The 21,864-nt window shown below is 43.0% G+C and overlaps 1 protein-coding gene across 4 annotated transcripts in view; it reads left to right on the forward strand.

The window, feature by feature from the left end:
• Positions 1-21,864, forward strand: part of PRR5 (proline rich 5) — a 92,842-nt gene that overhangs the window by 34,229 nt on the left and 36,749 nt on the right. The window contains exons 1-3 of one of the 4 annotated variants that reach the window (XM_071733285.1): positions 4,649-4,889; positions 5,099-5,212; positions 16,171-16,251. In XM_071733285.1, the coding sequence (XP_071589386.1) occupies positions 5,109-5,212; positions 16,171-16,251 (185 nt within the window). In that variant the 5' untranslated portion in view covers positions 4,649-4,889; positions 5,099-5,108. The other 3 variants (XM_071733284.1, XM_071733286.1, XM_071733283.1) reach the window with 3 other exon arrangements.

Consider the following 21,864-nt stretch of genomic DNA (forward strand, 5'->3'; position numbering starts at 1 on the left):
ATCAGAGCTTGACTGTAGTGAGGGTAGAAATCAAGCAAAGGACTAGAAAAACCCACACTGTCCTGTGATCAGCCTCAGTAGGCAACAGGCGGCTGTCCCTGAGAAAGCCTTTATCTCCAGGGGTTGCAGGGAGTCAGTAGGATGGATAGGAAACTGTGTAAATAGTGCCTGTTTGCTTTCATACTTTATTTATTCTTTTTATTCTTTGCTTTCTGATGGTAAAGGAGCTTTGTAGCAAAAGGAATTGATATGGTCTGCAGCTTCATTTCCCCCTCCGCTCCTTTCATTTTTTTTCTTGATACTCAAATCTTCTTTTTTCCCGCCTTGCCGCTCCTCTGCTGGTGCAGCAGGACGTGCGGTGCCTTTAAGAAGTGTGGTTTTTCAGAAGTCTGATTCCTGAGCTTCTGCATGTGTTGAGGCATGCCCTAAGTTTTGTGGTGTGGTTCATGAAAAACTAAAGCGCATTTGTCTAGGGAGGTTTTCAAGTCCTTTTTGCCATAGATACACTTTACCTCTTTGTTCTTCCCTTCCCCATTCAGCATTTCCATAGGGATTTCTGCTCTCTCCTCCAAAAGAAGAGAGGAGATAAAGTGGTGTTCTTCCCCCCTGCCTGCCCCCCAATTAAAATTTATATTTATTGAGTTGGATTTTTTATGTGGCAAAGCTCAGGTGAATAAAGCTGAGGTAGCAGATTCTCTTGCTGAATATATCCTCCCACTGGCACCAGCATTGCTGCAGTGTTAACCTGTCATTGCAGTAGCAAAGCAGTGCAGCTGAAAACACATTGACCCCTGGCAGTCACCACATTGGCAGCTTTACTGTACATTTCATATATTGTAAATTTCTCAGTGTTCCTGTTCATCAACATTATTTTTTGCTTCCTTTCTCCTCTTGTCATGGTAAAAAAGAAACTTGTAAGAAGGCAATCTGATCTGATCGTACTGTAAAAATGAGCATAATTTCATGTAAAGAAAGGGGTTTTTGGTTTTGGGGTTTTTCTTTGGGGGGGGGAGGAGGTATGCTCGGCGTTTTTTTAGCACTTTCTAGAGGCAGCAATGCAATCTTCAAACCACAGCTCCCAGAAAGACTATTGCAGGTGTTACAAACAGACCAGTAGCTAAGGACAGGGTTACCTTTGGTGATTATTTTCAAAGCTGTTGCTTGCTACCAGGTCCTGCATCTGTGCTAACATTGTCCTGTAATAACAGCATAAAAACTCTGAGGTTATCAGCTCACATTCACATACCTGTACGTTGTTTTAGGCCTCAAGATAACAAGCAAGCCCAAGTGAGCAGAACTCCCCTATATCTCCAGTACTGTGGCAGCTCTGGGACTTACGACGCAGGATGTAGGCTCCACAAAGATGAAAGAACAGTTTCTAGCAGAGACAGGCCTGGTTTTAAGAGGAGAGGTGTTGGAGAGGAAGAGAAGGAGCGGGAGCTAGGGCTGGATGTACCTTCTACACTGAGGGGGATGTGTGGCTTTGGTTAAATCACTTAACCTTTGAGCTGCAGGTTTCTTGTGAGTGAATAGTGGTATTAGCATCGTGTATAGCACACTGGGATTAAATGAATTAACGTAACACTACTTTACAGTCGTGACTGCAAATGTGCTGAGTGCAGTTGTTCTATTTAAGAATCTTGTAGCGCTCGTTACTGAACCTCCAGGAGGGCCCCTGCCAATCCCCCCTTCTCCCCTCCCTCCCAATTAGTTCGGTCAGTGCTCTTATCCCTCTCCATGACCAATAGCAGGCAATCCATCCCTGCTGCTTTGCCTCTCAGTCCTGAAGCAGTGCTCTACTGCGACCAACTCTCTTCACAAGTGGCTACGGAAGAGCGGCCGCATCACAAGCCCTGTGAGGAGCTCCATCTTCTGCACTGCCTTCCAGCTGCCTGGGCTCAGGGCGTCCCCAGCTTCCCAGTCCCTGCAGCATCCCTTCAGTAGTGTGCTGGAACTGGAGGTGGAGGTCCTGGGATCTCTGGGCATCTCTGCCACCTGCTCACGGGGTGGCCTGGGCAAGTCACAGCATCTTTCCCTTCATTGCTTTTAACACTGAAGTGCGGATTGGATCTTTTACCTTCAGACCTGAGAGCTACTCAGGGCTGAAGTAATGAGTGCCATGAAGTCAAAGATGTCCGTGGATGCACAGCCCAATGTAAATGTGAAGTATTACTGTGTAATTATGGGTGGAGGTAATGATTGTTGAAAATTACTTATTTTATAGTAAGTCAACATTTGATCAGATGCAATCATAGGAAGGAAGAAGAAGTGTAGAAAAGACTGTACTCTTGTTACTTCAATCTAAAATTTTTCATGAAGCTGGAATGCTGCCTCTCTCGTGTTTTCTGTGCATGCATTGACTCTGAATCTGGTACTGGTTACTGAGATTGATGGGGTGGCCTAAAAATAGTCTGACTTCTATAAGTATACTATTTCAACATACAGTCAGACAGAGGTCCTTTTTTTCCTTCTCATGGGATTTGGCATTTTACGAGGAAGAAAGTACTGCTTTTTTGCAGTGTCATCTGCTGTATCCAAGGTTGATGCAGCAGCTCAATTAGCAAGTTGAGGATTTGAGGTAAAAAAGCAGATGAAGTGTGATTATGTACCTGCTGACATACTGGGATCATCAGGGTGCAATTCACAAGGTCTCTGGTGCTGCTGAGGGATCAAAGAGTTAAAAAATTCCAAGGGTTTAATCCAGTATAATAACATTTTGCAAGGCCTATCAAATTCACAGCAAGTGAGAAGCAGAAAAGTGACTTAGCCAAGTGTAAAATAAAATTAGGTGGAATTACCACAGGTTTCTCTAACTAGTTGTTTGACTTAACAGGGTAGATGCACGTTTATCTGAGCCCTCAGCAGAAGCTCAGACTGAGTTGTGCTCCCTGTTCTTCCAAGCTGTATGATCCACAGGAATGGAGTGCCCTTCATCCCATTTGAACAGAGCAGTGTTCTGCTGCATCTATTTTTGGTGGCTGATTTGTATTCTGTAGAAGCCATCTCATTCCTTAGAATACAGAAATATATTGTTGTGTTTGTTTTCCTTTTGCTGTTATGTACACAGTGGTTTGTTGTTCATTTGTTTGAAGGATTTAAACATCTGGAGGACACCAGGGATAGCAATGTCTTTGTACATAGGTTAGTTGTGAAGCTTCAGGTCCCTTCCAAAGTGAAATGCTACGTGCCATGTACTGTGATGCTCATTTGTATACTTGACTGGTTTAGTGTGAGAAGGACAATCAATATAATACTAATCCAAGCAGCTGGATAAAACTACTGCTGCTAAAACTAGCACAAGGTAAAAATGGATTTATTGCCTTTGGTGATTCTGCAACTGCTTACCATGTAAGTAATACCAAATACAAATTTTGGAAGTAAATATTTATATGCAGTAAGCTGATCTGAGTTTGAACGAGTTCAAAGAGGAATCAGTTTTTACTAAATGTCAGTAAGTGATGCACATAGGGCTGATCTTGCTGTGAGAAATTCAGTTCTTCGGTAATGTAAGCTTTGACATATTATTTGGACACAAATCCAATTATAGCCCAAATCTAGGCAATAGGTTATCACAAATGAGCACAAAGTGGGGGAAAAAAGAAAGGTTAAGTTCTTCTGTAGTGCAAGCCCCTCCTGGTGAGCGGAAGGCTACTCTGCAAGGAGCCCTTGTCCCTTTTACCAGAGTATTGCAGACCAATGCTGTAGCAACAGAAGAGCAGTTCTTAGGCTGTGGCTTAGTTTATTGCAAACTATTTCTTTTGTGAAAAAAGATAATCACTGTTTTGTTAACATTGCGTCCCAGCCGATGAGCCAGGCACTCCTGACATTAAAACAGAACAGCGAGTGAGTGACAGCGGGCTAAGCATGGGCTGGAGTCTTGTAGCAGCACATCCTTCAGCTCCAGTGCTGCAGTCAGGGAGAGAAGGAAGATTTTTCCTTTGAAGATAAGACACCTGGGGCTTTTGTAGAAACTATGCCCTAAGTAGTGCAGCTGTTATCGCGATTTAAAAAAACAAAAGGCAGAGAACATGTCTGGCTCTCCTGTGCACACCAGAAATGCCTCAAAATGTTAAAACCCAAACCAGCACTTGTCATTCTGCAGTTGTGTTGCTTGTGAATACACACCGTCTTGTGGCTCCTGTGACACTTCCCGGCCAAAGGAGCCCACTGGGGAGCCGTGGGGCTTTGCCAGGGACCTGTGGGGCTGTGCCACGGAGCCGTCGGGCTGTTCCAGGGAGCTGTGGGGCTGTTCCAGGGATCCGTGGGGCTGTGCCGGGGAGCCGTGGGGCTCTGCTGTGCACGTACAGAGGAGAGGAAGTGCGGGAGTGTGCGTGCGTGTGCGTGTGAGTGGGGCAGGCAGAGCGCGTGTGTGCTGTGTCATAACGTGGCACATGCAATTATGAAACTTTCCAATAAACTCTCAGTGCGTCAGTATTGGTTGCTTGGGTGTCTTCTTATGTTGTTTTTTGTTGTGGTGGTTGTTGTTTGGGGTTTTTTTGTTTGATTTTTTTTTTTTTTTTTCCGTCTGTTGCCCTCCAGTTTCATTTCCATTTATGAGTGCAGAGAGAGGGAGAGACTGAGAGTAGCTGACAGAACACCCCCCCTCCCTCCCCCCATCACCCTCCCCAAGCTGCCGGAGGAGCCGAGCAGTTCCCACGACAGGTGGAGCAGGAGCACACTGCCGCGGTGCTGAGCGAGATTCCCGGGTCCTGGGGACAGGGGGAGGGGAGGCTCTCGCACTCGGGGCAGCCGCTGGTTGCAAGGGGCCCCTTCAAAGTGCTGCAGCAGGAGCAGCAGCAGCAGCAGCCAGAAGTTTGACTTTTATTTTTTGAAAGGACTGGAGAAATTATTAACCACAGTTGATGACGTCAGAGTTGATCTGATTAAAGGTTTGTTTTCTTGCTGGCAGAGGTGTGCTCCGTAGAGACTGGTTCTCTCTTCTCTTTTTTTTTAAGTTTCTTTTTTGAACAGCAAACGGAGGGAACTGCTCGCACTGCCGCTGCCGCTGCCCCAGCCGCGCGTGTGTGTGTGTAAACAGGATGGTGTATCTGTAGCTGCCACGCGCAAACACACATTTGACCATGAGGACTCTTCGCAGGTTGAAGTTCATGAGTTCGCCCAGCCTCAGTGATCTGGGCAAGAGAGAGCAGGCAGCCTTGGATGAGCGGGGGACCCAGCAGCGACGGGCCTGCTCCAACGCTACCTGGAACAGGTAAGGATTCTCACAACGTGCCGACTCCCCTTCTGCCTTTCCGTGCAGGTAGCTGCTCCGTCAGCCTGCAGGCTGGGTTGCCTCGCTCCCAGCTTGGCAAGGTTACAGCACATCAGGCTTTTTTCTGCATTAGTGCAGTACAAGTATTGGAATTCGCGTTCACCTAAAAGACGGGAGCGTTTGGTTTGGTTTTTTTTTCCTGTTGCTGTTAACCTTCCTCTGAAGGCTGACGGCAAAGAGCCTTTCCTGCAGATGGCTCAGCCTGCTCTTCCTTGTGACGTGCAAGGACTTATTTGAAAGGGTCCAGCTTCAACTATGTCTTTGTTTCTATCTAGATATTCTCATTTGAGGTTAATTTGGTTGAATTTAAAAAATCACATGCAACTGTTAATACAGTTTTTATTTGCATAACTGCATATCATTAGGTGTTGCTACTGATACGATACAGTCTACTCAGTTTACTCACATCAATACAAATGTCTGTGTGTGAATGCCACAACCACATGTGATGTGGACAGGGAAGACTAAGCCCTGATTGTTTTCATTATTGTGATTATACATCTTAATTTTATTACTGTTTGACAAAAAAAAACCCTCATGCAAATATTTGGTTGAGAATGTGCCACTTAGCACAGAAAGCATCTTAATGACCATGTTGGGGACACTCTTAAAGATGAGTCTAAGTCTTTAAATCCTTTGAGGTTATGTCTTTTTTGAAAGTGAAATGTCATCTCCTGTGTCACAACCTGGAAAGCATAATTTCATAATGTTTTATAATAATACGGAGGCACAACTGTAGGAAGAGAAATACTAATGAACTAAAGACACATTTGTTAAAGGTATTTGAGTTCTGAGAAAAAAAATATCAAATATTCTGTCCCTCTCACCACTTGATCTGCAATTTCACGCTTGCATTATGAATTAGTTATTTAATGCCAGCAATGCCCAAGCACTAAAACTGTACCAGTCACAAAAGAAACTGAATTTCTGCTTGAATATTGTGCTATTTATGTGACCCCGTGTTGACCCCAAGGTCTGAATGTTGGTAGCAGTTAATGGCTAGATTAAGCCACCTTGATTTGTGCCAGTTGGGGCTTCACTTGGCCAGTACTCTGACGGGAAGCAGCAGGGAGTAACATACTCCTGGGCATCTACCAAGGTGGCAGAATACAGTCCCCAAAGCCTCTTTGTGATGGTGTGCTGACGGCTCTTGTTGGCAGGGATTAGTGTTTCCAGGTCTTGCTTGGAGGGAGGGAGCTGTGGAGATGGATATGAATATAAAGCAGGTCAGGCATCAGGCTTGCTGGGATGGGGAGGGCTCCAGGCTTAAGGACTGGTGCAACTTGACCCAGAGGCTTTTACTAGGTGAGCCGAAACTGGAGTTTGTTAGTTCTAATTTGAACAGGACAGGTACAGCTCTGGGATAGGTATCGCTGTTGTCTTATCAGTGAGCTAGACTTCTGCACATCTCATCCAAATGCCTATAGAACTGTCCTGTTGCCTGTTCTGGGAGTAAATGTCTGTGAGTTGTCCTGTCACTGCTTTGTGTGAACTCAGGCCTATCTGTGCTTTCCTGCCACAGTTTGCCTTTTCCCAGTGCAGGGATCACTGAGCCACCTCTGTTGTTGATGACTCGTGCCTCCAAAATGCTTTGGGAGCATTGGCAGGGTGGCTGTCATGCAGTGGCAGGCAGGTGCCACCTGAGGTGGCAAGTCAAGCAGGCATCACATGCCTGTGTGAACAGCTGCCTAAAGCTAGGGCAGGTAGTGCAGGTGACGAGCTGGTTGTGCTGCTTGGGCAAACAGAAGGCCCTTTCTTTTTGATTTTATAATGCAAGGTGTACTTCTGAGTAGGAGAGTGTGAGGGTGATTGTTCGTTCAGACATGAAAAGGCTTACATCTTCTTTTGGTTTTAAGAAACAGGTATTCTACAGGCTGTAATACGAGAGTTTATCTTCAGGAAAGCCAGGGCTTAAATGATGTTAGATGTATTAAGAAGTTATCCACTGTCGCTCCTGTCTGTCACCAGTGCATGCCCATCTTGACATGTGTAACAGGGTCTGGTCTTGAAAGAGTCAGGGTTCAGCTCTTCTGGAGAGACTGTAATGTTGGTGTTGCAAACTGGGCATCTAAACTTTGACTCATCAGAAATCTTAGGTGGGTTTTGAAAATTTTGGGCTGTGGAAGGTTTGCTTTTTCCCCCCTGTGAAACTGAAACATTCTAGCAGAGGCCTAGCATGCCATACTTTGGTTTCTGGGAAGATTTGTTCTTCCAAACAAAAGGATTGCTTGTGCTGTTTTGGTTCTGTGCTGATCCAGGAGTTAAGAGCTCGCTGATCAAGGAAGTCAAGGTGCACCAGCAGGGCTCTTCCCTCTCACCAAGCATGGCTGTTCTATATTTAAATGTCTGCTGGGTTCTTGCCTAATATTAGCAGCTGTGCCTGGGTGTGGCATGTGTGTATCTGCTTTTGAAAGAGGCTTTGAACTGAGTTCATCCAAACTGATGTGGGGAGAGGAAAAGTACATCTCCCATGGCAGGCCCTGCCTCAGACAAGGCTGCTGACCCCAAGCTGAAAGTTAGCTCTTTGAGGTGGAGCAAGGATGCTGCCTTGGCCCTGTTGAGGACCATGCTGGAAGGCTGATGACCCAGAGTTTTTGCTGCTGAGGTCTTCTGCAAGGCAGAAGCAGCTCTGTGACCGTGGGCTTTTTCTGAGGAGGACATGTGGCTCCCCATCTGCAACTGGTTTGTGTGTTGCTGCCCAGTGATGTCCCCTCTGCTGCCTTCACGCTGTCAGAGCAGTCTCAGCCCTCAGACTGCTGATACCAGAGGATGCCTGCTGCTTTCTGACACTGAGGGAGGGCAAACTGCAGGAGCTTAATTGCAGGGTTCAGTGTGCAGGGGTACAGGAGCACTCAGTGCTGGCAAGGCAGTTCTCTTCCTCCCTGATAACTTTCTTTCACCTCCAAATTAAAATGCTGGGAGACTTCTTGACAGTGTCAGATCAAAGGAAAATTGGAACTCGGCTGCTGTCTGCTGCTATGCAAATTAGCTCTGAGCTTGCTTTCCCATGAACCCCAAAAGATTTGTACAGCCACACACCAGCAGTGCACGTTAGCTAGCAACCAGCAGCAACACTGTGGAACAACACAGAATCATTACAGCTCACAGAATTTGCAGTGGATTAAAATAGCTTAGATTTTTTCACTAGCATTGTCTTCAATTCCTTTTCTTCCCCCCTTCGCTGCTTGAGGCAAAAAGTGAGGACTGAATGCTGACTAAACCAATTGGACTGAGAAACTCAGGGTTTTTAATCTTGAGCTTGCAAGCCAGGGGGGCCCCTCTCAGGGCAAATAAAATCCATCGCAAGGCTTTTATTCTGACTGAGCTAGAACAAACTGCCTAATCAGGAGCTGATACTGTGTGATACTGTGGGAAAGCCTCTAGTCAAAGACACTCAGATCCTTGTTGGTGTAAGAAAATGGGGAAAATTCATGGAGAAGTAGGAGGTAGTGAAGAAGGAAAACTTAGATGAGATGCCTATGACATTAGTGAGATTAGCAGTAAATCCAAGGAGACATATGAAATCAGAAAAAGTTTTATGGTTTGGGCCAATTCTTAACAGGGTTGTATTAACCACAATAGCTCACTGTAAAGCATTTTTTTTCAGTCATGGGAACGGTATCTCATCTTTTTATTAAAAATGAATGGTTTGGGGGTTTTTTTCAGATCACAGGGAAGCTTTTCTAAGGGAGAAAACATTCCAGACCAGCTTATTTATCTACTATTCTGCCCTGAAATTTTCTTTCCTCCAGTATTTAGTGTTTATTCAGAAAGATTTTTAAATACTTCTTCCTGTTTGAGGATTGCCTTCTTTTTCCTGACCCTTTTCTGGGAGCTCTCCTTGGAGCATTCAGCCATGTGTGTGCATGGAAGGCAGAGAGAGCTGAGCTACAGGGTGGGGAGGAGGGATGGAGTAGTGAAGGGAACTTCCCAGCTGTTGAAACCACCACTGCAGCATTGAGTATGTACCAGCCTTGACTACAGTAGTAGAAAGTGGTGGTAGTGGAGAATTGCAGCTCCCCATAGGCCTCCAGACACAGTTATACTTGCTTGAATGCAGGTATAATTGGAATAAAAAAATCTCTTTAGTCCTACACTTTTTTAGAGATATTAATGCTTGGTAGCACTTCAGGGAAGTCCCTTCATCTGTCTGTCTCATCTTCTTTGTACTTACAAGTGGTGTTTATAGTTACTATAGTCCGTGAACTAATGCCTCTAGAAGTCTTTGAAGAAGGAGTTTTGCAGACCAGTTTATTTTCTTTTGTATGATCCAGTGTGTAATTGTAGCCTGTGCCTCTTCCCACACTGCTTTACCTTGGGTAGAAATTTCAGAACTGTAAGTGAAGTAGCAGCTGCATGCTTGCTTTTAAAGGGTCAGGGCATCACAGAAGGCCTGTGGAGTTGCAGCTGGACTGATGCTGTGCTGAAAATGGGCTCCTCCCAGTTGGATTAAGCTAATTCAGAAAAATGATGTTTTTTTCTGGAGCTGGAGTGTCTTCAAGGAGGTTTTGATGCAAGTATATCAGGTCAGTTATTGGCCATTATTATAGGCCATAACTGCCTAGAGGAAAGGAGCCCTAAATCAGTCTTTTAAAAATTAAAATGTTGCCTTTAACTACCCAGCACTTGCAGGGTGGGATTATTCACACAGCATTGCTATTTGCAAGTAAAGCTAGTGACTTGTTTCAGAGGACTGAGATCACCTGCATGCTGTGACCAAATGAAAACATGGGCTGCTCCAGGAATGCTCCAGGTGTTTCCTGATTTGCCAGGAAACACCAAGCTGCAAGGACCAGGGCCACAGTCAAAGCAAACACGTCAGATATTCAGAGACTCAATTTTGCAGTTGTTCCTCAGTGCTGTGGACAAACTGTTTCTGACCTGTCAGAAGGAAGTGTTTTAATGACACTAGTTTTTCCTTCTTGGTTTCTTAAAAATGTCAATGAAAGACAAGGGGTGGTACTTCAGTGCTGGGGGGAGCCAGTCTCCCACTCACCAAAGGCATTGGTGTCTGGGTGGACAAGTAGCACCTCAAGGGAAATGTATGTTTTCATGGTATTTTAAGCTACTTAGGAAGTGGTTTCTATTATGCAAAAATCAGAATAGTAAACCTTCACCCTCTCCCTCTTGGCTCTTGCACTGTCAGGCTGGTTGGGAGTGCTGTCAGCAAACATCCAGCATTGTGCTCTAGGGGTTTACACCTTCCAGATCCCTTTGCTGTAAAGCAAACAGTGGGGAGGATCTGGGCTGTGTGTGCTGGAGCTGCCATTCCCCCAGTTCCGGGTGGCTGAATAGAAATTCCTGGAGCTGCCACCTTCTCTGCAGGATTAGGTGAATGTAGTATGAGTAGTCTTTCCAAAGAGGTGAATTTTTGCTGGCGTTTTGTGTTGATTCTTTTTGCTACAAGTGCCTTCTGTGTTATAGGCAGTTTTTTGGGGGCAATCAACAGCAATCTGTGTCAACTGTGTGATAGATGAGTACATTGCTTGAGCCAGCTGACATTTTTTCTTAATTCTGAGGGCAACCCCCCCCACACCAAAAAAAAAAAAGCAAAAAAAAAAGCAAAAAAGAAGTGCAAAACCTACTCTGCAGTTTTCCAGTCCTGATTTCTCCTCCTACAGCCAGCCTGCTCTAGCCATGCATCTTTCTTTTCTGCCTACCCACTGACCTCTGAGAAGCCTCCTCCCAGGCTTCTATCTGCTCTGCTGTTCATCTCTCAAAATGTCTTCTCCTAGCCATTATCTTCAGACCGAGGGTGACCCATGGCATATGTTTTTATGGAAAGCTGCCTGCACAATTTGTCTTAGTGCTTGGATTCAAGCTAATTGCCACAGCAATTTACCCCAGTTCTTACCAGCTGAGGTGTTGGCTAATGAACGGTGGTGTGCTTTCAAGAAATGCCATAGTCCTGTACTCTAAGATTTACCTTTTCTTGTAGTATGAGGGTGATTCTAGCTTGTTTCAAAGGTACACTGTGGCCAGGTCCCCTTTGTTCCAGCAGAAGATAGTGCTGGGGGGATTGTTAGAAACTGCTCATTGCCTTAAGCAGGAGAATGCAGTGATGCAGGAGTGGGAGGCTACATCTGTGCTTCTGTGGAAAATGTGGCTGTTGGTACAATACAGCAAACAAGAAATATTTGTAACCCTGGACATACAGTGTAAGGTCTGGTCTTGATTGGAGGCTGAAACCTTAATCAGTACTGAGCATGGACAATTCAGGAGATGACTTTTTTTTTTTTTTTTTTGGTGTCTTGGTTTATTTTCTGTCTCCTCTGTACTGCTTTGTTCTTGTGCACCTTGAGCACCCGTTTATACACACAGCAACCACAATGAAGGCGTTCAGAGTAATGTCAGTATATGAATGCACCCATTATTAACTCCCATGTTGTAGAAGAGTCACAGAAGAGAGTTTGCAAGTAATTTCTAATTCAAGTTAAGTATTAGAATGTAGGCTTAATTAAATACATTATTGTCTTAAGTCTCAGTGGCAGCTGGTCACAGACACAAGAAAAGGTGATCCACCCACTTCAAACATCTTGCAGGACTTCTGTGTATATGCAGCAGCTCAGATTTTCTTTACAATAAAAGGTTGTACCACTCTGACTAAAGCCTTTTAAGCAATCATTTGTCTTAGAAACCATAGCATTACTTTGATTTAAGCAGGGATTGTGTTTGGTTTTTTTATTAGCTTAGAGTAACTAAGAAGATACAAGCCAGCTTTTTATTATCTTGACAGCGGCTTATGCCAGTGATAGCATCGCTGTTACTCCAGCTCCTTTGCTGCCTCTTGAGCAAGAGTTGAGGGGCAGATCTCCATGCCCTCCTGGTGACCACATGCCTGCATGCTGCTGGTCAACGTAGCAGGGCCAAGACTTGTTTCCCAGACAAGGCAGTTGTCCCACACTGCAAAGGAGATCCTAGACAGATGAAAAGATCACCATTAGGATGTTGTATGTAGGTACAGCTCTTCTACACGAGCAATAACTTCTGTGCTTATAACCTGTCCCCTTAAGCTCTTGTTAAAAAAGCTGCTTCTCTCTTATTTCTTTGAGGAATTATAATAATGGATCTGTTAAGCTGGAAAGAGAATACCTCCCCCTCATTTAGATATGAGTGCCAGAGAGAAGCAGGGAAAGCATGCTGGCTTCTAGGAGAGATATTTAGTCATTCTTCTGTGCAGAAGGCTGGCAGGGAACATTGCAAAGTTCATTTCCGAATCAGAAGAGCGTGTAAAGACTGCTTGTTTTATCCACTACATTAATCGTACTTCACATATTACTCATAATATTAAAATACCCAAGTCGCTTCCCTGTATACCAGAGACATTTAGCTGCCAATTTTCAAGTAATGGTAAATTGAGTGTGTCTGTTCAAGCCAGCCAAAATAAGCTGGGTTAGATCATGAATGTGTATGTCTGTGCACATGGGTTTAAAGAAGAGAGACACTAATGGGAGGGGGGGCAGGGCAGCAAGTGGGTGCTTAATGTCCTCAGAGATTCACCAAAGGAACAAAAGAGGGAGGAGCATAATCATGGTTCCTATTTTGATGTGCTTGTGCATTTCTCCACGGTGGGTCATATCTTTCACCTCCTACTTTTAATTTCCCCTTTCCACAGGTGTATGTGGTTGAGCTTTTCTCATAGTGCATTCCTTTGCTGTTTGGTGTTGTTTTGTGCTTGCATTTTGAATCTTTCAGTAAATAGCAGCAGTTTTACCTTCCAGCCCAGTCCTCTGCTCTGAGCAAACAGTGAAAGGGGTTGTCCTACCATGTTCTACCAAGGTTTAATGTTGAGTGCATTGCAGTGGGAGCAGCCACATATGGATGGATCTGGCCCTGAGCTGAGAAAGCTCATCCACCAGTAGGAATCAGACATCCTCCCTCTGCAGACCTTAGAAACAGGTATCATCTTTAGCTCTTCTGTACAAGGGCAACTGCAAATCCTGGTACCTGGGACAGATAAATCTGGTCCTTCTTTGCTTTCCAGAGGTCTGAAGTTTCTCCATTGTATCAGAATCCTGTACAGTGTGAGCAGGGGGAGGTCAGCTGCCAGGCTTTGAAAGGTGATGTTTCAGAGTCACTGGTTAAAACAGATCCCCAGGAGGGAAGTTCATGATGTACCAACTGATCTTTGGAAGATCTTTTCATTAGATGTTTTAGGGTTGAGCTTCCAAGCTGATGGCCCCCAAATATACCTCCTGAGCACCTCTGTGGCTTGTTGCTGTTCCTCAGTCCTGCTGAGTGCTGGATGGGTGTCAGCATCCAGTTTGAGAGTACCCAGGAAGATGCTACAGAGCAGGATGACTTCTGCCTTGTGCTTTTTATAGAAATAAGCCCTAAGGTGTCATCTCCTCTTCTCAAGTGCAACATAGAATAGGATAGGAAGAGCCTCATGCCCAAGTCTGTATTTTATCTTTGTAATTATTAGGGGTGAGGGGATAAGAAAAAATGAGTGACAATGGCATGTAATACTGCTATTGATAATTATACTGCTTTTGTTACAATTTTCATAAATATATCTTAAAGACCCTTGAATGGAGTCATCAGCTGAGTCTCATCATCTTTATTTTACATGTGGGATGAAAGAGGCAGGCAAAAATCAAGTCGTAAGTTACTGCCAGTGGTAGGAATGGTCATTTGAGTAAAAACAGCCATATTAGAAACTGAGTAGCAGGACTACAAGCAGATGTGTGTTAGTGTTGGAAAGCGAAGGCATCTGCATGTTGAATAAAGGCTGACCTCACTCTGGAGTATGTTCTGGGTCATTAAAAGATGCTCCTTCTATCCTAGCTGAAATGTAAAAGACCTTTGTGTTCTGGGGACTTTCACTCTGTAGTTAAAGGTGGTAGAAGTTGCCAAGCTGTTCCAAGAGTGGAGGAGTGGGGGTGAGTGGACAGATGGAGTGACCATGTGAGTCTTCTTAACTTTTGGAGTCAAAGCTGTGAGGCTATAAAAGGTGGTACTGGGTTGAGGAAAGAGAAGGAATTTCTACTCCCTTCTGCTAGTGCTAGAAGAGGTTCGGTCTCACCTTCCACTGGCATTTCTTTACCCTTGCCCTCAGAACTCAGCCCCTGTACTCAGCACTGGTGAGGCCACACCTCGAGTACTGTGTCCAGTTCTGGGCCCCTCAGTTTAGGAAGGATATTGAGGTCCTCGAACAGGTCCAAAGGAGGGCAACCAGGCTGGTGAAGGGACTCGAGCACAGATCCTATGAGGAGAGTCTGAGCGAACTGGGGCTGTTCAGCCTGGAGAAGAGGAGGCTCAGAGGAGACCTCATCACTCTCTACAATTCCCTGAAAGGAGGTTGGAGCCAGGTGGGGGTTGGTCTCTTTTCCCAGGCAACTCTCAGCAAGACAAGAGGGCACGGTCTCAAGTTGTGCCAGGGGAGGTTTAGGTTGGACATTAGAAAGAATTTCTTTACTGAGAGAGTGATCAGACATTGGAATGGGCTGCCCAGGGAAGTGGCGGATTCTCCATCCCTGGCAATATTTAGGAAGAGCTGGATGTGGCACTCAGTGCCATGGTCTGGTAACTGCAGTGGTAGTGGATCAAGGGTTGGACTTGATGATTTCTGAGGTCCTTTCCAACCCAGCCAATTCTATGATTCTGTGTCTCTATAAACTGAGCTCAGTGATTTAGGCAGAGGTGTCATCACACTAATTGTGTCAGGTATATTTCAGGAGCATTTCAGGCTTCATCTTGAAGCACATGCTCATTTCAGTAGCCCTTTGAGGTGTGGTCTTGTTAAGTCCATGGGACTAGTAAGCATCCCTGCTAAGCATGTGGGTTGCCAGAATCCCTGGGCAGATTCTTGCCATTCAATATCCTAGAATTTGTGTGGCTGTTGGCCTTGCACCAGCCAAGTGAGTGGGAGTAAGGGAGGGAGTGACCCTTGGGAGTCCCCAAGGTAGTGACCGCATTGCTCATGTGACTTTCACTTGAACTGGACAATTTTTAGGCCTCGGTCCTGTCTTTGGTTGCATCTAATTGCAGCAGAAAGTCACCACCTCTAAGCAACATCTGCTTGCAGAACAGTTACTAATGGCAATGAAAATGAAAAGGGAACATTTTTGAAGAACAGATGGTTGGACTATGCTGAGCACATCACTGCCTCTTGCACTGCCTTAGAAACTCTAGATCTGTTCTTTCAGCACAGCCTTGGTTTTTCTTTAGCTGAAGGAAGAGTGTAAATCTTTGAGAAATGAGTAAATGGTAACAGGAAGCAGTCTTTGTAACCAGTTGCCCCTTTACTATTGTTGAAAAGACATGAGAGATCAGTAAAATTTATTTAGAATTTGTATTGTCCAGTATTGAGTTTTTTGTTGGCTTTGTTTTTTTTTTCTAAAAAGACCTAACTGTTCTTGAGATTACATTGTAGTAAAGGCATGCTGTATTTGTGGGTTATACTTACGGTATGGTGTCCAGCCTGGATACATGTTGATTTGTTGATAAAGAATCCAAGTAACCATAGACTTGCTCAGACAAATAATACACCAGTAATGCCAGGAATATGGTCACTGATCTCAGATTGAAGCTGATAATTGTCTCTGGGGTGAGCCATAGAGACAATGTATTTAATATATGAATATATTAAAGTTATACTTAATATGCTTAATATAGAGTAACTAAATACATAAGCCTAAGTTTTCTTGAATTACCGATTTCAGATGTGCAACTGTTAAAGCTACTGAGTTGATTTGAATAAAAAAGAACCAATTTTCAAATATATCATATGTTGTCTAGCCAATAAGTCCCTGTAAGGTATCTGGGGTGAGGTACCTGAAGTCGTCTGAGACTTTTAAAACGTCCTGAAATGTCTAAGCAGAGATATTATGCTTCCTGTGGAAGTGATAACCTTCTAAAGTGTAATCAGTGCAATGTCTCTTTATGTCCTCTTTCAGTATCCACAATGGAGTAATAGCAGTGTTCCAGCGTAAAGGTCTCCCAGACCATGAACTTTACAACCTCAATGAAGGAGTCAGGTAAGAGACCAACTCCATTCAAGGTGTTATGAGCGAGTGTGCACAGTACTGATTGCTAACACTTGCACTTCAAAGCTTCTGCAGCAGGATTACAGGGTTTTTCCCCAGTGGTAGTTCCAACCAGTACAGTCAATTTGGCTGCAGTGCATAGCTGTTGCTGTCAGCACCTCACTGCATTGCAAGTGTTCCTCCTTCTGCAGAGGAGAGATTTAGCTGTGAGGAGGATGGATTATTTCAGAGTCTGTCTTGATGTCCTGGACTGAAACTAAGGAAGGGAAAACCTGGACCCCTCTAGTAAAGCAGCCCTGTGCAACTGCAATGGTGCTGACATTTCCATGGGTGCCAGGCTTAGGTCTGAAGTGTTTCTTTTGCATCTGTGGAGGATGTAAAGCCTCCAAGTACTCAGTGTGACACAGCAAGGAAAGGTGGTCTGCCTGGTGGTCCCTTATATCTTATATAGCTTACATCTAGCTGCTTCTTCTACACAGGTTGAATATGGGGTAGATGTTATAAAGCTGTCTTGTCAGTACAGGGACCTTAGTAAAGCAGTTTATGGTTTCTGTTTCTTTGTCACACTGTGATGATACTGTTCACAATAGACTAAACATAGACCAGTGTGATGTATGATGCAAAGTTTTTTTTCCCATCAGAAGATAAAAAAGAGAAGGTGAAAATCCTACCATTTGAGTTATTTAAGTTAAAATTGCAAAGAAGCTTACCAAGAAGTAAGCTGATACCTGGATTCATAGCACCTTATTTTTTACTACTTTTTCTAGCACACGTTATTACTTACTAAACCCTCTTTCACTGACAAGGGCAAGGTAGCAGATTTCCTTTCATAAATTTGTCCCAATGCTTTGAAGAATAAACAGTGGAAAAGATGCAGCACTTAGAAAAGACAGCTTATTACATTCCCTCTGTTTTCAGATAAGAGCTTCAGTTATTCCCTTGTCCTTACTGCTTATTCCCACTCTATCCAGGCACTGGAGTCTGACAAAATCCACAGAATATCCAGATCTTATGGGTCTGTCTGTCCCTATCTGTTTCCCAGTCTGGATAGCTGGCTCACTCTGATTCCTTTATTTGGGGAAATGACTTCCAAGAAGTCCATGTGAATGACATTTGACCTGCAATCTCTCTTTTTCCCCCTCTCTCTCTCTGTCTCTCTCTGTTTTTGAAATGAAAAGAAATTCATTCTCCAGTTATTTCTTACTTCTCTGGGGAGAAAATGACATACAAAGAATAGCTTTTCTAGGATGGTTGTCAGTTAGCATGATCCATCAATCATTTTGAATTAGTTATTGGAATAATGGTTGATCATTATTACTGTAAGTGCAGTTAGAATTCTTCAGCTTTACCTGAATGACAAAAAAGGGGTAGCTGTGAGCTGAGATTTCCTGGCCCAGTGCATTTGCCTCAGGATGTTCATCTGCTGGTGAGGGACAAAAGATAAAATATTATCTACTGATGTGACAGAGACATATATAATCTTCTATGAACCAACACATAGAACAGAGAGAGAGAGAGGTAGATAGACAGAGAGATGGAGATAGAGAGAGAGAGAGAGAAAGGTAGATAGGCAGAGCAATAGAGATAGAGAGAGAGAGAGAGAGAGAGAGAGAGAGGCAAAGAGATTTTTTTGTGAATTTTGGCCAGATATTTAATTTATCTGGGTATAAACTCTGGATCTTGATGATGCATGCTAATGTATTTGTGATTAATTTTTCTGAACATTCTAGGCAGCTGAACAGGCAAGCTGACTACAGATAGAATGATTTTTTTTTCCACTTCATGATGGGTTTGCCACCACTTGATAGACCCATTTCTTTTTGTCAGTTATCTTGGCTGATCAGTTCAGTTTTGCTCTGCTTCAGGGAGAGCAACGCTTGATGACTTAGACCTGAGCTGATGGACAAAATCTTGTGAAATCTAGATGGACCTAGAAATCTTCTCTTGTAAACAAGGCATCAGCAGTGTAATTCCCATGGAATAAGCAAGCATTTGGTGAGATGCAGCATAGGCTTCAAGACTGGTTCTTGTCTGCTGCTGGATTGAGGTTTTTCCCTCTTGCCTTTGATTTGGCCTTCTAGTTATTGCCAAAAATGTCCATCCTCTCGGTGACAACTCCAAGTTTGTTTTTGTGAAACTTCTAGCTTGTGTGTCCTTCTTGCTTCATTCATAAAAAAGAGCTAAGGTGAGACAACTGAGTGGCAAAGAGGACACAAGAGCCCAAAGATCTTTCTCTAGAGGAGAGCATGAGTGTTGTGTTTTCTAAACATTCCTGGTAACACTTCCAGCCAGGGCCTCTTTCCAGAAGCTACTGCACTCCTGCTATGTGCTTCGTTTTACTGCCAACCACAGTCAATAAAGTTTTAGGGCCTTCTGACTATTTGCAACCAAAGCCCTTTTTCTTCACTTAAATTCAGCTAAAAAGTTGCTGATATGACACAAACCAAAAGTATCTTTCTACTATTGTTCTTTAATTCAAAATAACTTTCCTTGGGTTGATACTGTTACTGAATGGAAAAAATACCTGATTCATAAGCATGAACTCAGAAGTGGAGCAAGAGTATATTTGCCTTACAGTTGCTATAGATGCATTTTTCCCACAAGTACACAAGTAAAAAGCAACAAATAGCCTTTAGTTCCAATGGGCAGAATCTGAGTGTGGAAGTGCTAAGGTAAATGAAAATTTTTTTCTCAGTTACAGGACAGTAAAAGAGGTTATTTTATTTTACCACCTTAATTAGAGCAGGTTTTAGGATACTTTTCATAATCAAACCTGGAATATCCTAGTTGAGTCACAGAACAAGTGTAAATATTTGAACAGTTAGGTCATGCCTGCAGTATTAGCACACCATCATTTTGGCTTGGGAATATCACGTCTGTTCCACATATGGGCAAACAAAAATGTGTAGCTACCCTTCATGAACACACATCTTGCTTCTTTGATTATATATGCACAGATTATTTAAGAAAACATCAGTGGGTAAAAATCTCAACAGTGCCATTTACTTTTCTTCTAGGTTTGCTTATAAAGGTTCCACTCATTTACATCAGCACTCTTTGACACTGTTCTTGCATTCCTCTGTCATTAGAAAGTGGCCTTAGATACCGAGTCATGTAGCACTCAGAAGCCCTACTACTAATAAAATAGTTGTGTTGACTTCAGCCTCTTTCATGTTGCTTTAACTCCTGAATAACTCTGCTAAAGCTAATGACATCCAGTAGGTGGTGAGATGATGCTCCAGTAACTGGCAGTATCACCAGTGCATGGCCTGTACGTTACTTTTTCTGATCCCTTACTAGGTGAATTAATAGGAAATTGATTCAGAAGTCAGGTAACAAAAATCTGTATGTATATACTTACTGTTTAGTATTTCTCTTGATGTGTGTGTGTGATCACACAGAGCTTTTTCCTTTGTCGTTTCATGCACCGTATGTCACTTCAAAGTGTTTATTTACACCACTTGTAAATCAAGAAAGAAAAAGAAGGGAAGGGAAACACAGTGGAAGCAGGATGTCCTGTATTAAAGCTAATACATATTTATAGCTGCCTCTTTTCTGAGGTTTAGGAAATTGATTTGATGCAAACAAAGCACATTTTAGTGGCATTTCCTCTTTTGTAGCAAGAGTTCAGATCCAGTACATGCACTTTTTTCCATTTGGTTTAACTTTAACAGATCCTATACAGTGTTGAGCTTTCCATTCTGAATAATGTTGCAAGAGTTCATTTCAAAATGAGCCAAAGAAGTGACAGCAGGAAGATGCAAAATATACAGGAGCTATTTTAACGTTTTTTATGTGAATTTATATGATCATCTTAATTTATGAAGTCATTAAAGAGGCAATGAAGACCTCATACCAATTATATACTTCATAAGGGTGGAAAATGACTGGCTTAAAAACCAGGTGTGTTTGAAATGAGGTCTGCTGTCTGACCAGGGATATCTTTTAGGTGTAATCAGATTTTTACCTGGATTCCACCATGATGTCCACATATCCAGATAAGGTTATTCAGTAATCTAAATTATCCAGGATCTGACAGGTGGCAACCTAACTGTTTTTTTGTCATAAGCAAGGATGGAAAAAAAGTACACACAATTTCTTGGATACAGTTTTGTTGTGGAATTCTCTTAAATGAATATGGGCACCGAGAACATCAAACACCAGTGTTCTGATACGGCCTGAGGGCCTCACTATTTTATGAGAAATTAATTAAGCAGTGTGAAGTATCTGTATTATTGGGAATTCAAAGAGCAAGATGTATCAACTGTGCTGTCAGTTCCTCTTCCAGCCTGTAAACAGAAATGCTAATGTAGCCACAGTGCTGCTTGGTGTGATACAGTCCAGTGCATATAATTAACTACAGGCTGGTTGTTCAGTTCATTCACAGTTGAAAAAATGGAAATGTGGTGGGATTTAGTTTTATCTGAGGGCTAATTATTGGTAAGTAGAACATAATTTTGTATTTCTTGCCAAAATGCCAGGAATTATCAGTAGAACATAAAATATGAAAAGAGAAGGTATTTGCAAGACTATGAGGAATCCAGGACTAGACTTTAAAAATCTGCTAGACAGGGGAAAGGGTAGCAAATTAAGTAAAACCTGTCAGCATAAATTATCAGTGCTTTTTAAAACAATGGCATGAAGAGGTATCTGGGAATAAGTTCTCTGTCATAGAAAAATTCAAAACTGTAACTTTCTTGTTATTTTAACCTAAAAATGATTTATCTATCTGTGTTCAAAGAAAAAACTTTAGTGCCATCGCTTGTGATCCAGAAAAAAATCAGACCACTTGGACAGTTAATTTCCCCTTTGAGGGAACGTGGCACAATTTAGCTATAAGTATCCATGTACTCATTGACATACTAAGATGCTTTAAGATTCTGTCAGTCTTTAGGGGAGGTGGTTTTTAACTTCCACGAAGGCTTGTCAATAAGTGCCATTGAGGATGGACTCTCAACTCTTTGCAAGGGTGGTCACCTCCCACATGTTGCAACAGCATACCCAGGGGATTAGCCATTCAGTGGCCACTTATGGCAGTAAGAGACAAATGGCTAAAGCCTGAGTTCACCTTTTGATAGTTTGTTTTTTTTTCTGTAGCTATTTTGTACAAATTATTTAGGTCTATAGCAGAAAAGGATTTTGATGCTTAGAAGCATCTGAAAACCCTGTTCCTTTTGCTTATTTTCTTTGTCATTTATGCCTGGAGTGTTTCCACAGGGTGCTTTGATGTCAGTGTGGACATGTGCTTGAAGATAAATAAATAAGACTGTATTTTGGTGTCCTAAGGACTGACCTGGTTCTCCTTTCCCTGAACTTTCAGAAGGTCTCAAGAGGATGTGCTGAAGCATCTGGAGTTAAAAACATGAGATGCAACTCCTCCAGACTTTTTTGTGGAGTGTAGGGATATCCTTGAGTTTTAAAACCCAATGTGTATTTGTTTACTAGTTGAATAATTTCATTAATTAGTTATTTGTTATTTAAAAACATAACCCAAAGGGACAGATGATAACATGCTACCAATGTATAATTTACATAACTACACTAATTGAAGTGGGTGCTCAGATTTTAAGCTGAATTTGACCTCATTTCTTCATCAGATCTGAG

Source organism: Heliangelus exortis, chromosome 1 (genome assembly GCF_036169615.1).
Source record: "Heliangelus exortis chromosome 1, bHelExo1.hap1, whole genome shotgun sequence".
Taxonomy (NCBI): Eukaryota; Metazoa; Chordata; class Aves; order Apodiformes; family Trochilidae; genus Heliangelus; species Heliangelus exortis.